This window comes from Sus scrofa, chromosome 11, assembly GCF_054392235.1.
Source record: "Sus scrofa isolate SSC_HxYL_T2T_F1_AM1 chromosome 11, Sscrofa_HxYL_maternal_Yorkshire_Landrace_v2.0, whole genome shotgun sequence".
NCBI lineage: Eukaryota > Metazoa > Chordata > Mammalia > Artiodactyla > Suidae > Sus > Sus scrofa.
In genome coordinates, this window is record NC_139393.1 from 33123776 (window position 1) to 33147533 (window position 23758).

Here is a 23758-nt window from a genome sequence, read left to right on the forward strand (position 1 = left end):
GCACAGAGAACTGTGTGTGATTGGGTCACTTTACAACAGAAATTGAAGAAATGTTGTAAATCAACTATAATTTAAAAAAATAAAAAAAAACATTACCTTAATAAAAAAGAAATTAAAAGGTTTACTTTTAGAAACATGACTAATTTTATTTTTATGAGATTTATTGCAAAATAATAGAATGCTTGATTTTCATGTGCAAAGAAGCAGGTTTTTAATAGCTAAATCAGAATATTAATTGAAATGTTTCACATCATATTCTTCTTTGTTCATATTTTATAGAAGATAAATCTAATTGAATTAATGAAATGAGATAAACTTTTTACTCCAAAGAGGACTCTGATGAGTTTTTGAGGAATATACCAAATTCTCAAAACTATTCATTTTTATTTTCAAAATTAACTGATCTCAAATTGAGGCAGGCTAAAAGCATGCACACACACACAAGCCTCCCTTAGCTAAGCTGTAATAATGAAATGGAAATTTTTAGACTTTGAAGAGTTCTTCAGATTCTAATAATGCTAAATAAACACTGTTGCAGATATTTTCCCCTTCTCTTCTTACATTTCCCTTTTTAGAGTAGATGGATAGCAGCTGAGTTGGGATTTTATTTCTATTACATCAAAGTGCACTACTTTAGGAATAGCATAGTGCTCAACATAAAATGGGAATTTTCTCCTAGGCGAGAGAAAAGATGGAAAAACAATACTTCCCAAGCTTTCCCCCAAGATACAAGTACAGTAGTTCTGAGTAAAGCTTGATATCACTTGAGCTCTTCTTCTAATTTTCCAGGCACAGAAGAAATAGTTTATAAGCTCCACACTATGCCTCCAGATCCTAACATGAACCCATTTTTATGTTCAATCTCAGCAGACGCCATGTTTTAGGAAACATTACTTCCTCAGAATGCAACACTGAGCACCATAAAGTGCTGAAACGGATGAATCAGTTGGAACCCAAACTCAAGTCAGTATAACCCAAACCCCATGCTTCCTTGGACCAAGTTCCTTGAGCATCCCATGGAAAAGCTCTCCAAAGGCTGAAGTCTATAAGGAACATGAGCAACATTAGGGTCTTTCTGCAAGGATGAAAGGTGCTTCCAAAAAAAAAAAAAAAAACCAGATGAACAGATTAAGAAGATGATATACATGTATACAACGGAATACTACTTAGCCATAAAAAGATCAGACATATTTTTATCAACCAGAGCTGAAATCATAGTATAATTGATAAAGGCCCAGCAAAATGGTAGACTAATCTATTAAAGTATTTAATACTTTATACTATAAGGACAACAAAACAATTGTGTTGTTATTTGTTGTTAAAGTAGTTAATAGATTTATTTACTGATTTAATGTTTATTTAATAAACACTTCATGCAATCAAGAAATAAATGAGTGCCTACTATCAAAAGGGAGTATGCTTTTTTGAGAGATCAACATGGTCCATATTAAAATAAATAAGGGAGGGCAAATAAAAAGAAAAGAAAGTACTTTCATTCATATGTGAAGCCAAGAGAAAATACAATCTAATTAGCATCAAGAAGATCCATTGGAAACAAAAGGTCATAATTGCAATTCAGCATTAGCAGTATCAGCACTTATAAAATACACCTGAATGCAATAGAAAAACTCTTTTCCTTAATTCTTGGCTTTTGAATAAAGACAGTCCTTTTCATTCACCAATCTTCTTGACTTTATGACATTTGAAGGTTATTCTGCAGTTAAGTTAAAAAGAGGAACTGTTGCACATTTAGCAGCTTATAACTAAAGACAAGTCAAAGAGTCAGAGTGGGATGGCTTTGGAAGGAAACTCCCCAGCCTCCTGATGCAGTGATCTTTCATACAACCCTCTTGAAAGTTAGTGATGGAGCTTTTGACTCAACCCTAATTTGACAAAAAGTGTTCCTACTCTGACAGAGTTCTTGCTTGAATGACTAACAGCTTAAAAACGAACATTCAAAGAATTATATTAAACTAAAATTACTGTCACTTTTACCCATTAATGATAATTATTGGTGAAAGTTCTATGGTGACAATTCACTCTAGCCAGCAATGTCTCCCAAGAATCGCTTGTTCCAAAAACAGTCATCTATTTTCTGTATTACATGAGTCTGTCAAATTCTTCCTGCCTTGGGACATCCTTGCCTATGTGAAGGCTGCCCTTGATGTTAACTTCGGTCATATTATGCTGCTTCTAATTTTCTTGACGAAAAGTGGCTATCTGAGAAAGTAAGCTATTCAAGAAGCAATATTTTAAAATCCTATTACAAAATAATGTCTAATTTCATCTAAACACTAATGCCTATTTATACCATTTTCAAGTAACACATAAATATTCAATTTCTCTGCTTAATTTTTCTAGTCTGCCCTAGGGTGTTCTTATTCATCATTGAAAGTCAAATACTACTGAGTTCCTTTTTTACTCAGCAAAATAATCACTTTAGACTTTGAGCAACTTTCATGACCAGGTTCAATACCATTGAATGGATTTCCTTCAACTTTAAGGATTTAATGTCAAAATGACCAAAAATAGGAAGTGAAAAGAAACAGCCTATTAATAAAGAAATAAAAACCTGGCTCCCCCATGACCTTTTGACACATTGATATTTTCCATCTCAAAAGATATACAAACAATAGTGCAGAAATACTGGGGACAAAAGCTGGGATGAAAAGCATAAGAGCACAATGGATGTGCTAGGTTGGTTACTGGAAAAATTGATAGCCCAGGCTCTTGCTAGCTTTTCAAAAGTTCAACTGTACAACTTTCCATTTCAAATTAACACAATCTAAAAAGCCAGGTAATTTTATGCTTCTGGAAATGTGCCAGAAGATGAAGTTTTCCTTAACAGTTACCATGATTTTTATCAATATATTTTTACTCATTTAATTACTAGATCCTCATTTTGTAACATAGATCAGCTATTTTGCAAGTGCATGCTTTGGCTACAGGAAGACAAGAAAAAAGTTAACATTTTTTTTTTTAACTCGGTGTCATAAAACTCAAATAATAATCTCTATCATTTGGCAAACTTTTTCTGCAAAGGGCCAGATAGCAAATATGGTGTCTCAATGACTCAACTCTGCACTTATAGCACAAAGACAGCCACAGACAATATGCAAAGAAATAAATGTGGCTATTCTCCAATAAAACTTAATTTACCAAAAGAGATGCAGGTGATTCATCTCAAGGGCTGTAGTTTGAGCTACATTTTTACTCTACACATAAATAATAATATGCTCAACCAAACACAAAATGGAAAAGATATCTTTTGACTAGTTAAATTTAAATCAATTATTCGACAAATCTGAGTGTCTTCTGTGGTATTTACTATGTGCACACAGTGTGATAGGTCCTACAAGAATAAAAAAATGCACAAAAGGCCATGTGCTTGGAAAATGTATAATCTATTAGAAGCAAAGGACTAAAGCAAATAAAATGAGAATCACCAAATATTCAATACCTAAGGTATATGGCAACATTATAATGGTTTGTATATTAAAAAAAAAACTATTATTAAGGGCAAACATTCAGAGAAGACTCTGGAGAATGCAAGATTGTTCAATCACATCTTGTTAGGTTTGGTCTGTTAAGAATTAGAGAAAAGAGCAAAGAGAACATCAGAAATAAATGCAGAGAGGGAAGAACGACTGTGCCAGAGGTAAAGTGGATAACCAGTTCAACAGAAACCAAGGACAGTCACTGAGAAGTTCAAGTTCACAGTCACTTATCTATAACCTCTGCAGTCAGATATTTCAGAATCAAAGTAGAAAGGTCAAAAAGCTATAAATCATACCACACATATACACATACACACACATGCACACACACACATATTATAGTTGAAAAAGAGGTGAGATCTATACCATGCCTGATATGTATAAATATAGGGCAAATGTTGGACTACATTCTATTAAAGTAAGAAGCAGGCTCAAAAGTCTATGCTCTATCGATCTAAAACAATTGAACGTTTATGGAGGCTTCTATTTCTCAGGGTAAATGCTAAAAACAGAGATTTACATAAAGAGAGAAAAAAAGAGGTTCAAAGAGAATGTGTCAGATTATAGAAATGAAATGTTCTTATTTTTTATTTACTTTTAGGGCCATACTCATGGTATATGGACGTTCCAAGGCTAGGGGTAGAATCGGAGCTACAGCTGCCAGCCTATACCACGGCCACACCAATGCAGGATCCAAGCTACCTATGCTGTAGTTTGTGGCAATGCTGGATCTTTAATCCACTGAGCTAGGCCAGGGATCGAACCCACATCCTCATGGATACTAACTGGGTTCCTAGCCCCCTTAGCCACAATGAGAACTCTGAAGTAAGTTTCTCAAAAGATGGAGAGATTTATGATTATGCCTGAAAATAAGACAGTACTCATTGTCTATCTTTAAAATTAAAGGGAATAACTTCCCGTCAAATACAAATAATAATTCCATTCAGAATTGGCAATCTGACATGGAAGGGTTCCTTGTGACAACAATCCACTGGTTTGCAAAGGGTACAACTGTGTAAATAACTACTGATTAGGGAGATGGTTGTCTAAGGAGAACTCAATGTTACACACAAAGAAGATGGAACCGTGATTGAGTCCTCAATTATAATACAACAAATGCAGCTGATGTTTTCAAAGTTATAGCAGCCTCCATATTGTAATAAGATCAAAATTACTGATTGATATGATTTCCTCCTACAATATGAACAAATCGAATCTGTGCTTAGCGATACAAAAATACAATAGGTGATGTTAATATAAAGATGTCTTTGGTAGGAGTTCCCATTGTGGCGTAGTAGGTTAAGAACCCCGCTAGTATCCATGAGAATGTGGGTTCGATCCTTGGCTCGAGTCAGTGGGTTAAGGATCTGGCTGTGCCGTGAGCTGCAGTGTAGGTTGCAGATGTGGCTCACATCTGGCATTGCTGTGGCTGTGGCATAGGTGGGCAGTTGCAGCTCAAATCCAACCCCTGGCCTGGGAACTTCCATATGCCACAGGTGTCGTCCTAAAAAAAGAAAAAAAAAAAAAAAGATTTCTTTGGTAAAATTCTGCTTCTACAACAAGATGATTTAGTTACACATGTACACACATTCATTCTCTGTCAGATTCTTTTCCCACACAGACTATCCCAGAATATTGGGTAGAGTTCTCTGTGAACATAATTTTTATTTTATATTGGAGTACGGTTGCTTTATAATGTTGTGTTAGTTCCAGGTGTACAGCAAAGTGATTCAATTATATATATACATATATCCATTCTTTTACAAATCTTTGGATAAGCAGAAAAACCAAAGTAGAATCTGAACCAGAGGGGAAGTTGATCTAATTTGGCAATTTTCTCAAAATGTCCAACACAAAGAAAGAGGCTCTCTAGAGTAAAATCACTGAAATGGTACCAAAGAGATAGTTGTTCCTCTCAAAGGTTTTCAGGGAAGACAATGCTCAACCTCCATACAAAGGCATAGTCTAGAGCCAGTTACCAATTAATAAAATTTGCTTCAGTTCCTTTTTCCTGCACTATGACTAAGTAATCAGCAGTAAAGGAAAAATAGTGACATAGTTAAAAATATGACCTCTGGTCAGAAAACTTGAGTACTAGTTTTACTGCTAAATAAATAAATCTGAGAATGTACAAAAGAAATTAACTGACTCTTCGTTAAAAATAGTCTCCTAAGATCATTGGATTACATGCAATAATGAACACATACAGAGCCGGGCAAATAATATGTGATCAATAAAATGGCAGCAGAAAAAGTAGTAGTAGTAGTGGGTGGTGCTGCTGCTTTTATTATTATTATCATTATTATTATTCCACAAAAGATAGAGATAAGAGAAATATATCAGTGCCAATGCAATCTAATTTATTACATTATTCTAAGTAGAGAAATAATTAAAACTATTGGCCTACATGCATCAATGGCCAAAAGATGCTAGAGAACTGAAAGCACTACTCTATGAAACTAGAATATATGCAATTATGGAAAATAATCTAAGTTTTATGATATATGTAGAGGGCAGGGTAATTGTCAAGCCTTTATGAAAGCAAGTACACACATTAATTGCATATCTGTTGAGACCGGCGGAGACATTCCCAAGTAGTATTTCTGTAATATGCATTTCCTCTAAAATGGAGGCCTAATTGCTTAGTTATTCTAAATTGCAGAATGGAAAACAAAGGAGCAATTTTGGCCATGTGGGTAAACAGCAGATTTCTAAAAGCTAATTATCTCTTTATTTAATAGACTGAAGTTGTACCAAATGAGACATTTAAGTCTAATAAATAATAAACAAATTGTAACCTAAAGACTAAAATATAGAAGCTGCTCATATAGTTTTTATTGCTCCATTAAATAAGCTCTTATTTACTTCCCCCACAAAACGTAATTATACAACACTGGGTCCATTTCAAGACCATTCTGGTGTGCTATTTAAAAATTAAGTGAATCAACTTACATACTCAGGAAGTCTTAGAGCACAATATCTGAATTCTATTATCAAACGCCCTATTCGTTTCCATGATTAAAAAACAAAAATCCAGTTTTCAACAAGTTATACATAATCGCATAAAACCACTATTAGTATTTGTCTTACTAGACATGATCACACATAAGGATAGCTATGTACTTTAAATAAATACCAGTGTGTACATGTAGTAATTTCTACATCAGATATGTAATACTTTCAATATCTTCTAAATTAAAATAATTCAAATTTAAACATTAACCTCAGAAAACATTCAAAATTTACCCACCAATTAAACAAAGACATCATGAAAATGTAGTTAATTTGCTTGTTTGTTTAATATAATACCAAATCACTCAACAGAAACAACCAAAACTGCATTTGTGAATATTTAAAAAACCTCCAGGCTCATCACTTTTAAAGAAAACAAAAATGAGACAAATGACCTTTTTAATACCATTACATGATAATATGAGATGCAGTGCTTCTCAGTTTTGTTGCTCAGAAGGATTTCTAATGCTTAATTTTTCTTGTGAGGGAAACTTAGCCCACTATTCCATGTATATTTTCATTCTACTAACAAAAATAGCATTATGAAATGACAGTGATAATAAATAGAAGATTTGAAAATAGTTTCTTGCTCTCTTGCTGAGGGCAAGTAATGATTTATGATGGTTAAAAAAGAGCAGGGATTTAATTTACTCTACTACCTCAGGTGGTGATACAAGAATCTGTATATCTGTGAGAAAACACAGTTCTTATTTGCATGTTGAAAACACTAAAGTCATGAAAATATATGGAAGGAAGCTCCCTGTGGGTTCATGGCAGGGCTATGTGAAGATTTTTCTCCTCTATCATTCAGGGTTTCGTGTTCTACATACATAAAAAAGTAAGATAAAAAGTTTTTGGTCCAGAGAGGTGACAAAACACTACTGTAAATTCAGCTTGCCTTTCTACATTTTTTTGAGAATAGGAAAGCTGGGCTGACAACTTCTACAAAGACTAGAGCAATACATTCAGTACTAAAATCTAACACCCAGAAAGAAAAATACCACGTTTTAGCTGATCCTCACAATGAAATGTTTACAAAATTCACTACAATAGCACCTATAGCACAGTAAAAACACATGAGCCTATCAGTTTCTAAGGAGTTTTATAACCAATATTTTAAATTAATAAGGTTGGTATAGATAAATATTCTCAGTTCTGAGGACCAAATTTCATCACCAGCACACCACAGCCAGCCAGTCTCCATTTCCATCTCATTATCCTCTTTTATTTTACTTCATATAACATTTTATTTTATTTTTTAGGGCCATACCCATGGCATATGGAAATTCCCAGGCTAGGGGTCAAATTAGAGCTGCAGCTGCGGGCCTAGACCACCACCACAGCAATGGGGGATTTGAGCCATGTTTTCAACCTATACCACAGCTCACGGCAACATCAGACCCTTAACCCATTGAACCCACATCCTTATGGATCCTAGTGGGGTGTGTTTCCACCAAGTCATACGGAGAACTACTCATGTAACTTTTTATAATCTGAAATCATCTTATATATATATATATATATATGTATATATATATATATATATATGTAGTTGTCTGATTCACTCATTTTAAACTTCATTACAGCATTAATCACTACAGCAGAAACACTATCCTTATTTATCACTGCAATCCCAGCGTATAGAAAAAAAAAAAACTGTTGATGAATAAAACAAACAAAAGTGGCCTATTAATTTTTTTCTATACCAATAAAATAATAATGGAAAACTACGCCTAAATTTTACATCATAATACAATGCCTTTATTGACAAAAAATATGTTCTACATCTAATATGGAAAGAAAAAGGTGGCTTCATATTTGTACTATTTTTAAATATGAAAAAAGCAAAAATTAAGTAAATGAAATTGGGGATGTAGCCCTAGATTCTTTAAAATCCTATAATCTACAGGAACAAAATTCAAAGTTGATTTGCAAAATTTTCAAATATTTTTAAAAGAACTATATCATAGCTTTCTGTTTCATCAAATGTTATATCATCTCTTATCAAATGGCTTTGATTGAATCTATTAAAACAGTCACAAATGATATATAGTATTTTTTATTTTTATTATTTATTTATTTTAGGGTTGCATCCGCGGCATATGGAGGTTCCCAGGCTAGGAGTCGAATTGGAACTGTAACTGGTGGCCTATACCACAGCTACAGCAATGCAGGATCTGAGACATGTGTGTGACCTATACCACAGCTCAGAGCAATGCCAGATCCTTAACCCACTGAGCGAGGCCAGGGATCAAACCTGCATTCTCATGGATGCTAGTCAGATTCGTTTCAGCTGTGCCAAAATGGGAACTCGTATATAGTGTTTTTTAATAGATTATTTTAAAGTATTGAGTATCATTTCTGTATATCAATGTTATCCAGACTATCCTATGAAGAACACTTTCCTGGAAAACGTCAAAATGTTTGAAACATATGACCTCACCATATAAAGTTTTGGGAACTCCTTTCACATAAGAGCCTACATTTATTTGAGACTCACCTATGATCATTTCCAGATGATGTTTGAGAGGAAATAGCATTGAAAAAATTTTATAAAATAATCCAATAGGACAAATAAGATGAGCTCTGATTAACAAAAGATGTAATAGAAAACTTTCCTTAAATTTATTTTAAAAGTTAAATATATTCAAATTTATTTTAATAATTTTTTAAATTAACAACTTCAACATAAAATTACCTATCTAAAAATAACATAAATCAACTATGAGCTGTAATTGATGCTTAAATATTAAAACAGAAACAGATCCTAGTATATTAAAATTATATGTCAAATATATGAATGACAAGCAGAATTACAAGTAAATGGAAAAGGGCAGGATTATGGGTAACTGAAACTTGGAAAAATTGAGGTGGAATACAAAACTGTCAAAAGGATGACTTTCCAAACTTAAACAACAGAGAAAAAAAAATCATAAAATCAAAGATTATAATAAACCAATGGATAAAAAACCATTTTTACATGTCAAGATATAAAAATAAAAAACCCAAGTGGAAAATGTATTTAAAAGGTAAATGCCTAATGTCAATCAATAGGATAAAAGACTAAGACAACAAGACTCACAAAAAAGAAACACAAATGCACTATAAACCCTTGAAAAATTGCCCTGCTTAAGTAGTATTCAAAGAAATCCAATTTAAGATAATAAAATACAAATTTTTAACCTATTAACAAAATCCTTAATGAGGATATTCAACCAAAGCACATTCATAAGCGAAAGTTAAAAGTTGGTGAAATTAAAATAATACGTTTGGAAATCACTTTGGCAACATGCTCCAAATCTTACAAACATTTATCCTTTGCTATTCTATATCCTAATAATTACAAACATTTTCCAACTATTGATGTGTTAGTGACCCATAAATAAATATCACACTAAAAAGTTATTAATAATAATACTGTTCTATGACCTCACACTGACTAATGCAAGTTAAGTTAGACATGGTACATTCAGTGGATACAGACATAGATATTAAAAAATTAGAAACTAAAAATCACATAAAACATGAAACATTCAGAAAGTTCAGAAAGATAAGGTGAGACACTAAATTGTGTGCTCCCTAGGATCATATAGCTATGGTCAAAAGACAGAAGATTTTAAAAATGAAAGAAAAATATTTCAACATATTAACAGTGATTTTTTGGATTCTGGATAATGGTTTTGTGATCCACTACTTTTCAGCTACTTTCCATAACGTGAAAATGTTATATTCCATAACGTGAAAATATAACGGGAAAATAAAATCAACTTAGTTACTTTTAAAAATGGAAATTTCCTTCAGAATAAATATTAATTTAAATGAAAGCATTATTAAGATTACAGTGGATGGAAAGTTTCACTAACATTTTTGCTTCCTGTCAGGCCTCAACCTTCCAAGGGTGGGAGGACAAAGGATTGCTAAGAGGCTCTGTGTAACACAGACTGTCTGCTAAAACCTGCGTACAGCACACAGCCAACCTGCCATCAAGTAACTCACCTAGATGACTTGTTATCCAATGCTAAATTAGCTGATGTTCAAGTACCAGAATGCCTGGCACACTAGGCAGGCATATATTATCTTTAAAAGGTTTTCCAGAAACATCTTTTAAAAATAAATGCTAAATGTTCCTGATATCCATGTTGTTAACACTCTATGTTATTTCTGAGAACACTTTCTGAATTTCAAGTGTACTCCTGTAAACAAGATATTGTGCTTGGATGATTTTTTTCTCCCCTAGAAGAAACATGTGTGATACATTAAGGCACTCAGTTTGCTTTATTAAAGATAAAATATGTCTGTAAAAGTGAAAGTGAAAAAGGCAAAAAAGGCATCTCAGTTTACCCCCAGGGAAACCTTAGGTGGATTTGCAGCCCTGAGTTGTAAACTATGGTAATTTAGCAGTGAAGCTGATGGATTTTAATTAGTTTTCTGCAATCCTTAGTGGCTTGGAGGTGGAAGAGCCAGAATTTTGAGGGAGCGAAATATAACTATAAATTACTTAATTCTTTTGTCTCTAAGTTAGTGTTATCTTTTAGCTTTGGAAAATATACATATATTGTCCCTGTAATGTAGTTATTTTTAAATTTTTCCAAGACCTTTTTATTAAGGAAAATTTCAAAATACACCAAAGTAGAGAACATGATATAGTGAACGCACTCTTCCTTCCAACTACCCATTACCCAACTTTAGAAATTATTATTTATAGCCAATCATGTTTCATCCATACACCTGCTTCCTTCACAGTCATGCTAGGCTGCTTTGACAGAAATCACTGACATTCTATCTTTTCATCTATAAAATTTCAGTATGAGTCTCAAAACACATTCACAACATTTTCATGTCTATTATAAAAAAATAACATATTCAAAATTTTCAGACTTTTTCCTACATTTGTTTGGATTGGAGTATATATAAGTTCCACTTATTACAACCTGTTGATAATGTTTCAAGTCTCTTTCAATCAATAAGTTTAACTTTATCATTTTTTTCTCTTCCTTAGAGTGCTTTATTAAACAAACAAACAAACAAACAAAAACCCAACAGGCTACTTGTCCTGTAGAATTTCCCAGAGTTACCTATAGTTGTTAATATATTCACTGACATAAATTTTTGTAGATTGGTTATTTAAGTAGTAGCTAAAAAAATAATAAAAAAACACTGACATAATGAAACTACAAACAGTGCAGCAGGGGGCCAAAATCACCAATGACCAATTTCAGGATGAAAACACTACTTGCTAGCAAAATAAGGTGGTGAAAACCCATAAAAAAGTAACTTCTCTGTGGTGTAACTATACAAATGAGTGAGTGCCTTCCTTTTTCATAGAAGTATCTTAAACTGCTGATAAAGTAACCAGTTTTACCTTGGTGTACACAGTAAAAACAGCAAATTTGAGTACTCACCAGTCTTCATTTCTAATAAGCGCTTTTTCTTTTGTTGGCGTTCAAGTCTTTCCTTCTCTGCCAATTCTTTGGCTATCCTGGCACGTTTTTCTTTTTCCTCTGCTTCTCTTTTTTTGAAATTCTCCTTTTTTGCTTGCTATTATAAAAAAATTTTGGAAAATGATCAGTTTTAAGCACAGTGATCCCACAAAGAACATGGAAAATTATTAATCTATGGAATTGAGATTAAATATGCTCTTAGGTCATGGTTACTTTTCATATTAGTACTACAATCTTTTAAAAGATTAGCACATGAACCCTTGTTAAATATGCTATGTATCTAAAAATACAACTGTTAAATGTTTAAAGCACCTGCATTTTAGTGAAATGAATTAAGAGAAGGAAGACAGAAACTAAAAATAAAGAAGAATTTAATTTACAAATCAAAACAGCTTTCCTATATATATTTCCAAAAGACTATCAAATGTATTGGTCTCCGATACTTCCTCTAAGTAAACAATTCAGAACAACAAAAAATTGGTAAAGAAATGATAGAAAAGTGCTGACACTTTGTAATGCTTACTTTTTTTTTTGGTCATGCCTATGGCATGTGGAAATTTCCAAGCAGGGACTGAGCCTACATCACAGTTGCAACCTATGCCACAGCACCTGTGGATCCTTAACTTGCTGTGCCACAGGGGAACTCCTCTAATGGCTACCTTCTATTGCAATCAATTGTTTAACAAATTTCTTTCATGTAAGTGTCACAAGGATGACTAAGGAATATCCGGCATTTCAAAGTCAGGCCTTCTGACTGTTCATCAAAACCAATGACATGTGATCTACAAGAAGATCTCAATAAATATGATTAGTTTCTTAGTCTTTAAAGTTTTATGCAAATCAAGAAATGCCTCTCATGTGGCATTTGTGGGAATTAGCAGGTGAACATGGATTTTTCAAATTGCCAACAAATAGCATGGCATCATAGTACAATCTCCTGTGAAGACTGTATTCTTGGTACTATGACAAATGCAAACATGTTATCTAATTGCTAGTTTATCACTAATAGAATTAAGTAGGAAAGTGTGTATAATTAAATTTAAACAAGTAGGTGTCATATGTTATTTGGGGAGAGGCTTTAACTTCTTCTTTTCTATAATTTTCTTTTTTTTAAAACCTAGAAATAAAGTTCTTCATTAGAAGTCAAATAATAAAGTTTAGCATTATTGATCAAGAGAGTAAAAGGGAAAAATGCAAGGAAAAAAAGGAAGAACCAAATGCAGAGAATAGAGGGAATATTGAGCATTCTATCCATCCACACAGTAAACACTTACCGAGAGACTGAGTAGTAAATGCTACTATTCTAAAGACTTGGGTATATACACTGTAAAGCAAGTTTAAATTCTGTGTGACAGTGTGGGGTGGGAAGCAAAGGCAGATGATGAACAATTAAAATATTTAATGAATATAATACTAAGAAAAAACTTAAAAGAGTGATGTGATAGAAGGCCTAGAGAGTTATTTTATATTTCATGGTCAGAAAAGACCTCACTCACTGATTCAAGCTCACTCAAAGTCAAGGGGCTACCCAGGTAATGATCTGGGGAAGAGCAAGTGCAGTGGCTATTGATGGGTTGGAGCGAGAGGAAGGAGGCCAGCATGGTGGTATTAGATAGGGTCAGGAGATATGCTGAGGCCTGATCATTTAGGGCCTTCTAGATGAAAATGGAGGATTAGAGTTTCCTTCAAGGGAACCAGAAAGCGATTGAAGATTTTCAAGTAAGTAAGTGCAAAACTAAGTACTCTAAGATGCAAGTACTGACAAAGTACCTTTGTTCCAAGCTATCTTTTCAAAGATATTTATGTAATGAAAGTCTTGAGAAAAAGAGGTAGTATCTCCTCTTTAAGCAAATGGATTTGTTTGCTGGCCTGTAATGATAATCAACTTGGACACAGGTCTTACTAGTTTTGGGAAAAGACTGGGTTCCCTAAATTCAAGATTTTCCTCCAATAATATAAGCCACTATGTGTGTATGTATTAAACCTGGCCTTTTTCACATTGCCCTGTGGGAATCTGGGCTCAGGAATCTATAAAATTTTTCCTCTGGCAACTATTATTGCTGTGAATAACAAACTGTTCTTCACACATACTCTTGTGTCTTTTTCCAACATCCTCCAAACTACGGAAATCATGAAAACTTTGGTAAATTCTCCAGCTCTTCATAGATCATGATATATGATAACACTAAACATTACTGCTAAGCTATGAAATATAAGTTATGACAATATATATTTTAATATGCAACCCCTCCATTCCTCAAAATGGAATCTGCATCGTCTATTCTGGCTCAGAATGGCTTGTTCAGTGCAATGGAAGTATCAAGAGGCAGCAGCAAGATTTGAAAGCTAGCTACAGTCTGTTTCTTCTACCGTTTGGCTTCATATTGATGTAGCATATGTTAAATACCAGTGATAAGACAACAGCTGCTATAAAAATCAACGTAACTTAGGAAAATAAAAGGGAACGTAGAAGTAGAAAATAAGTGTGGTGTCGAGGACAAGTGTGTATATCTGTATGCGTGAATGTATGTGCACCTGTGTACGTATGCTTAAGGAAGATGGGAAAGGAGAGATGGATTGTGGCGGAGAGAAGGATGGGCAAATATTCAGGAATCAAAGCTGTATTTCAGGGAAATGAGTAAGAGGAATTTGCAGTAGAGACAAAATATATCATGTAGCTTATTTATGAAACTTACTAAAGCATAAAATTTCCAGATGCAAGTTTTCTACTTTAGTGACTGGATGCATTTCAATGAGAACATCGAATAGATGACCTATTCCCAGATATAACTGCCACACCCTTTTAGTATTCCATTGGGCAATAAAAGTCAAAATTACTTCTCAGGATCTATAAAAACAATGTTTACATTTAGAAATAAGGTCTGCAGTAGTTCTTAAAGCTATTTTGTCTTATGGAAAATGCACTATTGATTTTCATTTAAAAGCCTATCTCATTTAGAACATATCTTATTCTGACACTGTAACTATTAGGAGAAGAATTTTAGCTGGAAAATACCAACATATAGTACAGAAATGGGTATTTAGTCTGAAAATACTATCATGGCTCAAATGGTAATTTGGGATTTTCCTTTATCCTAAATTTTGAGAAGTAAAAGCAACCTAAGACAGAAAAGCTGGATAGAGGACCACATCATTTTTGATATAATTGCATCTCAGGTACTTTGTGAAGTCAAAAAGGAAAATTAAGGTTAAGCCATACATAGCTATAAAACATCAATTTTTTACATCATCTGTTCTGCCACCAACTACTTTCATCTATGTAATGCTAAAAATTCTTCTGAGTGCTTGCAGAAGTTCCAGACACAGCCTGTTGCATGTTTTTGTCTAAAAGATCTATGGGCTTACCAGTCTAGAGCAATGACCACAGAGGGCTTTCAAACTTCAGTCACATCTTGACTGTCATTTGCAAGGCATTATCAATAATTTACCCGAGTTCCTAAGGTTCGTGTGCTTTTTATGGTAACAGAAGATTCTAGAATATCTATAAAAAACACTTAAGTATATCAAAAACATATGTACAAAAATATATAGAGCTATGCTAATATGTGTATGTGTGCATTTGTGTGTATCTTGAAAGAAAAGAAAACAAACCAGTTCACGATTATTTTCGTCTCATAGTTTGTTTTCAACATAACTAAATGTAATAACAAGAACTTTGCTACAACTTGTTTAAACATATATTATAGCATTATACTACATATTTTCTCTCAGAGAAACCAAAATAACCCAAAGCCAGCAAATTTAAATGAATGAATGTGTACATATGTAAAATTTAGAAGTCTGGCAGAGTGTTATCTTCCATTAAGTTGTGGCTAGAAACATAAACATTATCTTTGAGTTTTTTGAGTTTTGTGTTACCTTTATTGTAAACTTCTGTGACTTGCTTTTTTTCACTCAGCATTGTTTCTAAGATTCATCCATAGTTTTATGTATACCTTGTGCTTCCTTTTCATACTCATAATTATTAAATGTGTTTTATTATTTACTCTCCTATCAGTGGGATTTAGGTTGTTTCCAATCTGGAGCTATGATGAGCCATGCAGTTACAAACATTTTTGTATGTTTCCTTGTGTCTATGTGTAAGAGTTTTTTAAGGATAGGTCTCATTAGTTGGTTCTCAGATTTCATTAGAAACTGTTGACAGACACTCTTAAGTTAAAAAACACTTTAGAATGTAACATAAGCAGTTTAAGTTAAGTATTGTTTGTTGATGCTTTTATTTCTGTTCTAAAAATACATAAACCTAAGCGTTCTGGGTCCCATTATAAAATATAGTGTGAGTATGGTCAAAATAGTGTGAGAGCCACTGCCCTTTAGGACAGGAGCTATCAAAGTGTTTGCAAGGCGGTCAAGCCGGTTTACAGCCCTATCATCAGTGTATAATCAGAGCCTGTGTCACATCATGCCCTTAACTTGCATATCTATAGTTATTAATTCAAGTAACGTCTCATATGTTTATAAAACATTTGTATTTCCTATTCTATAAAATGCTGTTTCATATCTTTTACCTACTTCCATTAGTTTATTTTCTTAATGATTTCTTTTTCTTTAAATAGTCTGGATACTAATCTTTTGTTAGCTTTATACTTTTAAAATATATTCTAGGTCATAACTGTCACTGTATTTATGTTATCTTTCCGTAACAAGTTCTCAAATTTATGTAGTAGTCAAAAAATCTCCTTTCCCTTCTTGCTGATACATTTAATGCATTATTTAAGAATTCCTTCCCTACATCAAAGACAACAATATTATTCCATATTTTCTTAAAATTTTAATGATGTTGTTCACATTTCGGTACCTACTTTATTTATCTAGAATCAACATTTGCGAATTGAATGATGTGGGAATCCAATTTAACTTTTTCATATGGAAAATGAGATAATCCATATGATTTTACAACTAGTCTATCCTTTCCTCCACTGATCTAGTGAAGCCACATCTTCAGGATTTCAAGTATCCATATATATTTTGATGTTTTGGGGCTGTTTTAATCCATTTGACCAATGTATCCATCTCTGCACCAATGACACTCTCTTAATTATAATTTCCAAATACTTTGTAACTAATATATAAAAATATACTTGATTTTATATATTCCATTGATAAAATTTCATATTTTAAGTAATTTCCCTGAGGGTTTCTTTTTGTATTTATCCAAATACAACATAATGAATGATTAGTTTCTTCCTTTTCAGCTTTTATATTTTCATTTCATTCTTGTTTAATTGTATTGTACTAGCTAAGAAAAAAATTCTCATTATTAGATGAAGAGGGTTTCCTTTGTCCCTCATTTCCCATTTAAGGATATCAGTTGAACTATCTGTTGTTTTAAAATCTGAACAAAGGTTGAATTTTATCAAATATTTTTCTCAATCTGTTGAAACTCTTATTGTAGTAGATTGTATGTTTAGTATTTGTAGGTTGTATTCTAATACTAAACCACACTTCCATTTCTGAGATGAACTCAACTTGGACATGAAGAATTTATACTTTTGGATATTGGGTCTAAAGTTTTTTACACTCTATTGGTTTGGAATAATCATTAAAATTTGGGAAAAGACATCTGTAAAATTTTCTGGGCTGAGTATTTAATTTGTTAGAAGATCTGAAAAACCATTAAGTTAAAGTTTTAGACTTATTCATGCTTTCTATTTCTTTTAAAGTCAATTTAAATGTGTAATATTATCTTCCAGGAACTTACTTATTACCTCAACCTTTCCAGTTTTGGCCTCTACACATTTTTACAGTATGTTCTTCTCTTTTAGCATCTCTGTATCTGGCATCTGCAGTTATAGTCTTTCTTACAGTCTCAATATTGGTTCTTTTTTTTTCTGGATTAATTCAGAAGTTTAATTAAATTGTCTTCTTTTCAAAAACCCACATTTTTTATTTTTAAAATTCTCTCAAGTCATTTTCTCCCGTTTACTTCCTTCCTATTTTTTTGGGGGGGGGGATTGTATAATTATTTTTAAATTTCTAAAGTCAGATGCTTATTAACTTTGTTCTTCAGATTTTTTAATATAAGCACTTAGGGTATACATTTCTGTATACCACTATTACCATGTCATTCAAATTCTGATATAAAATATTTTCAATACTGTTTAGGTCTGTTTTTTTCTATGATTTCTTCCATGATACATGAGTTACTTAGTATGTTTTTAGAATTAAAAAAAATTTTAAATATCATCTTTCAAAACTTTATTTCCAATTTCATGCTATTGTGGTCAATGAATAAAACCAAAACAGAAATTTATCAAGATTTGTTTTACAATCTCTAGTATGTGATTAATTTGATAAGCGGTCCACCTGTGATTGAGAAAAATATGTGTTTCTTAATTTCTGGGCTGGGTTCTATACACATGTATAAGATCAAGTCTACTAATTAAATTGTTTAAAGCTCCCATTGCTTTAATAACATTTTTATGCTTGATTTATCAGTAAATTAGAGAACTTTGTTGAATTTTTCCAATATAAAACTAAATCTATCAGCTGTTTCATATAGTTTATCATTTTTTACAAGTTTATTTTCCTGCTATGCTATAATACACAGGCAAATTTTTGAATCGTATCTTTCAGGTAAATTAAGCTTTTTATCATCATGCAGTAATAGTCCCTTAAATCTATTTTGTCCATTATTAGCACAGTATATTTACCTCTCTTTTAATGATTTTTTGGCCTGTATTTCATGAATGTTTTTGTTACTTCAAATTTTTCCACATCCTTGGTTTTAGGTTGGTCTCTTATAAATAGCATAAGAACTAGACTTTTTAAAAAATTTTCTTATAATTAGTAAAATATTTTTTCCACCACCTTACATTATCTCTTATATTTATCCTGCTTTATCTGTGCTTTCACTTTTATTTTTAAAATTTTTCTTCATATGTTTTTCTTGGTCCATTTCTCCCCCAACATTTTAGAAATTATATACTGGATCCATATTTTCTTTTACTGATTATAGTTGTAATTCTATCACACAAATTAATGTTTAAAGTTAACTGATATCTTTACCTCCCTTACCCCTTCCTTTGAACAATACAGAGAACATACAACATCTGAACTTCAAAGATCTCTTTCAATATATTTCATGGTTTGTCCCACAGTTAATTTCCCGTCTCTCCTCTTCTACAAAATAAGCTACATATTGTTTTATTAAAACTTCATTTCTGTACAACTAGTATCATTGTAGATATGCTGTCTGGTCTCTCAAATTTTTCTTCTATTAAAAAAATTCTGCTTATTTAAATGCACCCTTTAGTACAGAAGTGAGCAAACTAAAATCATTATTTGGCCACCTACTTTTGTAAAAGGAGTTTCATGGAAACATAGTCACCCCATTCATGTAAGTATTACTCATGGCAGTTTCTGCACTACTACAGCAGTGCTGAGTACTGACAACAGAGGCCACATGGCCTGCATATATTTACTACCTGGAATTAAAACGTTTGTGGAGTTCCTGTCGTGGCTCAGGGGTTAACAAACGTGACTAGTATCCATGAGGTTGTGGCTTGGAAACCTGGCCTCACTCGGTGGGTTAAGGATCCAGTGTTGCCATGAGCTGCACTGCAGGTCACAGATGTGGTTTGGATCATGCATTGCTGTTGCTGTGGTGTCGCTGTGGTGTAAACCAGCTGCAGCTCTGATTCAACCCCTAGCCTGGGAACTTTCATATGCTGCAGGTGTGGCACTAAAAAGATAAAAGAAACAAGTACCAATCTCTGCTTCAGAAGGTCTTTCAACAAAGGGATGTTAATGGAAAACACCTTTATTATTTATCTGCAATTAGTTTACTTTTGTCCTTGTTCTATAAAGAGCTTTTGCTGAACACCCCAAATTAAAAGAATAGTCTTCTTTTTCTTCCTGAATACTTGGACATATTTCACTTTCTTCTGGTTTCCATTTTTGCTAATGAGAAGTCATCTGTGTCTGTTTTTGCACTGGTGATCACATTCTCCCCCTTGGGCTGCTTTTAAGAGTTTGTCTTTTAGTGTTCTGCACTTTCACTACATGATTTTTTCAAGTGAATTTCATTTTATTCATCTGGCTTAGTATAGGTAACACTTCCTATTCTGTGGATTCTTGACCTGGAAAATTCTCAGCTGTCATTTTGAATATCATCTTTCATTCATTCTTTTGTGTCTGTCTTTCTGAGCTTTTCATCCTAAAAATGGCAGGCCTTCTCAATCTGTCCTCCATGTTTCTTTTTTTTTCTTTTTAGGGCTGCACCTATGGCATGTGGAAGTTCCTGGGCTAGGGGCTGAATTGAAGCTTCAGCTGCCAGTTTATGCCATAGCCACAGCAACGCCAGATCTGAGCTGCATCTACGACCCGTGCTGAAGCTCGTGGCAATCCCAGATCCTTAACCCACTGAAGGAGGCTAGGGATCAAACCTTCATCCTCATGGGATACTAGTCAGATTCCTAGCTCACTGAGTCACAACGGGAACTCACATGTTTCTTAACGTGACTTTCACATTTGTAATTTTATTATCTCCCTGGACTGCATTCTGAACAATTTCTTTACATCTATTGTCCAATTTGCCTTTTCTTTCTTCAGCTGAGTACAGTCTGCTGTTTAATGTGTGTTTATTTTCATTATCATACTCATCCTTGAATTCTATTTGGTTCTTTTCAAGGTTGCTTGATCATTTTTGGTAATCTATTTCTTTCTCTCTCTTCAATCTCATCTGTTACTTCCTTAAACATTTTACATATTGTTATTCGATATCTAGAGTTTTGGCAGTTTATATTGTTCTGTTTTTTTCACAAGCATTTCACTACACAGCCTCTTGGTACCTTGTATGTTTGTTGATGGATACTAAATGCTCTTATTTGATTAAGCTTAATTTGTGAGAATCCTGAAGATCTAAATTATAATTGCCTCCTGCACAGAGCTTTGAATTTGCTTCTGTAAGCAATTAGGTATCAGTTGTAACACGGATAAGTTTAATTTCCTTTTGTCCAAAGGCTTGGTATGTAAATCTTATTCACTATAATTACCTTGTACCGGGCCCTGCTCTTATTTGGGGAATCCCAAGGTAGGCCTGGCTTTCCTCTTTGTGTACCTACCTATGTTTGACATGCAAATTTCAGCTCTGTTCTTTCCTCTTTTATGCTTTTGCCCTTGGAGATGTCCTTTGCTACCTCACAAAACAGCCATGTTTTAAGGTACTTTGCTGTATGGTGGTGGGCTGGACATTTAAGAGTCTCTACAGTCATTTCATGAAAAGGAAAGTCCTCAAAAGTGTGTTCTTATAGAACACATATATCTTTATTTTTTCAACATTTGTGAATAAAGTGGCAGTTCTTGCATACCATATTTTTTCTTAGTACCTTACATATGTGTTTTAGAATCTAAAGGTAAACAATTTGACACTGCACAGCAATATAAAATCAGTCCTAAGCAGGCATGCAAAAAAGCTGAATTGATAATCAAGAATGTCTTCAAGGAGTTTTTGCTGTGGTACAGTGGGTTAAGAATCCACCTGCAGTGGCTCACGTTGCTGCATAGGCATGGGTTTGACCCCTGGCCTGGTGCACTGGGTTAAAGGATCCAGCGTTGTTGTAATTGTGTTACAACTGCAGCTTGGATTCAATCTGTGGCCCAGGAATTCCCATATGCCTCGGGTAAGGCCATAGAAAAACAAATAAAGAAACAAATACTTTTAAAAGGATGTCTTCAAAAATACAATAAGTATGACATGGTTTACATTCAGAGATGTTGGGATAAGACAGTACATTGAATTGAGATGAAGTACCAGTAAAGCAGCTGGATTACTTGACAAAGAAGACAAAGAAGTGAATTACTCTAACATAAATCATAGCAATGTTTTCTTAGGTCAGTTTCCCAAGGCAATAGAAATAAAAACAAAAATAAACAAATGGGACTTAATCAAACTTAAAAGCTTTTATACATCAATGGAAACTATACACAACAAAAAGACAACATATGGACAGAGAGAAAATATTTACAAATGTTATAACTGACAAGAACTTAATTTCCAAAATACATAATCAGCTCATACAACTCAACAACGAAAAAACCAAATGACCCAGTCAAAAAATGGGCAGAAGACCTAGACAGACGTTTCTCCAAAGAAGACATACAGACGGCCAAGAGGCACATGAAAAAGATGTTCAACATCGTTCATTATTAGAGAAATGCAAATCAAAACTACAGTGAGGTACCACCTCACAACAATGAGTATGGCCATTATTAAAACAATCTGCAAATAACAAATGATGGAGAGGTTGTGAAGAAAAAGGAAGCCATGTACACTGTTGGTGGGAATGTGAATTGGTGCAGCTGCTATGGAAAATAGTATGGCAGTTCCTCAAAAAACTAAAAATAGAGCTATCATATGATACAGCAATCTCACTCCTAGAGATTTATCTGGACAAAGCTATCATTCAAAAAGATACATGCACCCCTATGTCCATTATAGCCAAGACTCAGAAACAATCTAAATATCCATTGACAGATGAATGGAAAAAGATGTGCATACACAAAACAGAATACTACTCAGCCATAAAAAAGAATGAAATACTACCATTTGAAGCAACATGGGTGGAACTAGAGATTATCATACTAAATGAAGTTGGGAAGAGAAAAAAAACTGCCATATAATTTCACTTTTATTTGGAGTCTAAAGTATGACATAAATGACCTTATTTATGAAACAGAAAAAGATTCACAGACACAGAGAACAGATTTGTGTTTTCCAAGAGGGAGTTGGGGAGAGATAGATTAAGAGTTTGGGATTTGCTGATACAAACTATTATATCTAGAATGAATAAACAACAAGGTGCTACTGTAAGGCACAGAGAAATATATTCAATATCTTGTGATAAAACACAAATGGAAAAGATTATGAAAAACAATGTATACACATGTATAACTGAATCACTCAGCTATACAGTAGAAATTAATAACACTGTCAATCAACTATACTTCAATAAAATCACTTTTTTGTGTGTTGTCACATAGGATCTTTTTTTATATTTCAAAGTTTTTCAATAAGGATTAAAGAGTTGAATTAAATACAGCTATTTACCTCTAAGGATATATATTTATATGGAGACACACATACATTAATTTTTAATACTTCTAAAGCTAATATGCTTTATGAGATTTTATTCTGGAAAAGAGTTTAATTTCCTGTGTTTTTCCTAACTAATGTCCTCTTTGCACTTGAAATTAGACATCCTTGATAAATTAATTTAAAACACTACCCAATGATATAACTAATATTTGCTTAATTTTTCCCTCCAAAGGAAAATTTTTCAATGTAATATTACCCCTCCCCAAAAAGCTTAAAAAAGTCTATATTCCAAATATGCCTTAACTTGACAAAACTGTTAGCTTTATGTTACATGATAAAATTGTAGTAAGATGAGGAAATTTGAATATACGACACAAGCTGACTTCCACAGATTCTGACTTTTCTATTATCCTTTTTTCTTTGAGTCTTAGCTTATTTAATTAGTCATATTGGCCCAACTCAACATTTTCAAGATGACAATATCTTATATATTTTTGTAACATAAAAATTGAGTGAAAAGTTTATTAAATGAAATGTTTAAAAATCTATAAATGTCTTCCTGTTCAGTGTTCCAGTTCTTGCAACATTATTGGATATTCATGCAAGGTAAGCCTGGGGTCTCTTAGTATAGTTTTACTAAACTCAAAAATCTTTTGCAAATATTTTCTTCCATTCTATGGGTTGTTTGTTTGTTTGTTTTATTGTTTCCTTGGGTGTGCAAATGTTTTTAAGTTTAATTAGGTCCCATT

General features: G+C 33.1%; 1 protein-coding gene across 2 annotated transcripts in view; it reads right to left on the bottom strand.

The window, feature by feature from the left end:
• DIAPH3 (diaphanous related formin 3) overlaps window positions 1-23758 on the bottom strand; it is a 501230-nt gene that overhangs the window by 133470 nt on the left and 344002 nt on the right. For both annotated transcript variants that reach the window (XM_084982461.1, XM_084982460.1), the window contains one exon: window positions 11912-12047. In XM_084982461.1, the coding sequence (XP_084838587.1) occupies window positions 11912-12047 (136 nt within the window). The remainder of the gene's footprint in view (window positions 1-11911; window positions 12048-23758) is intronic.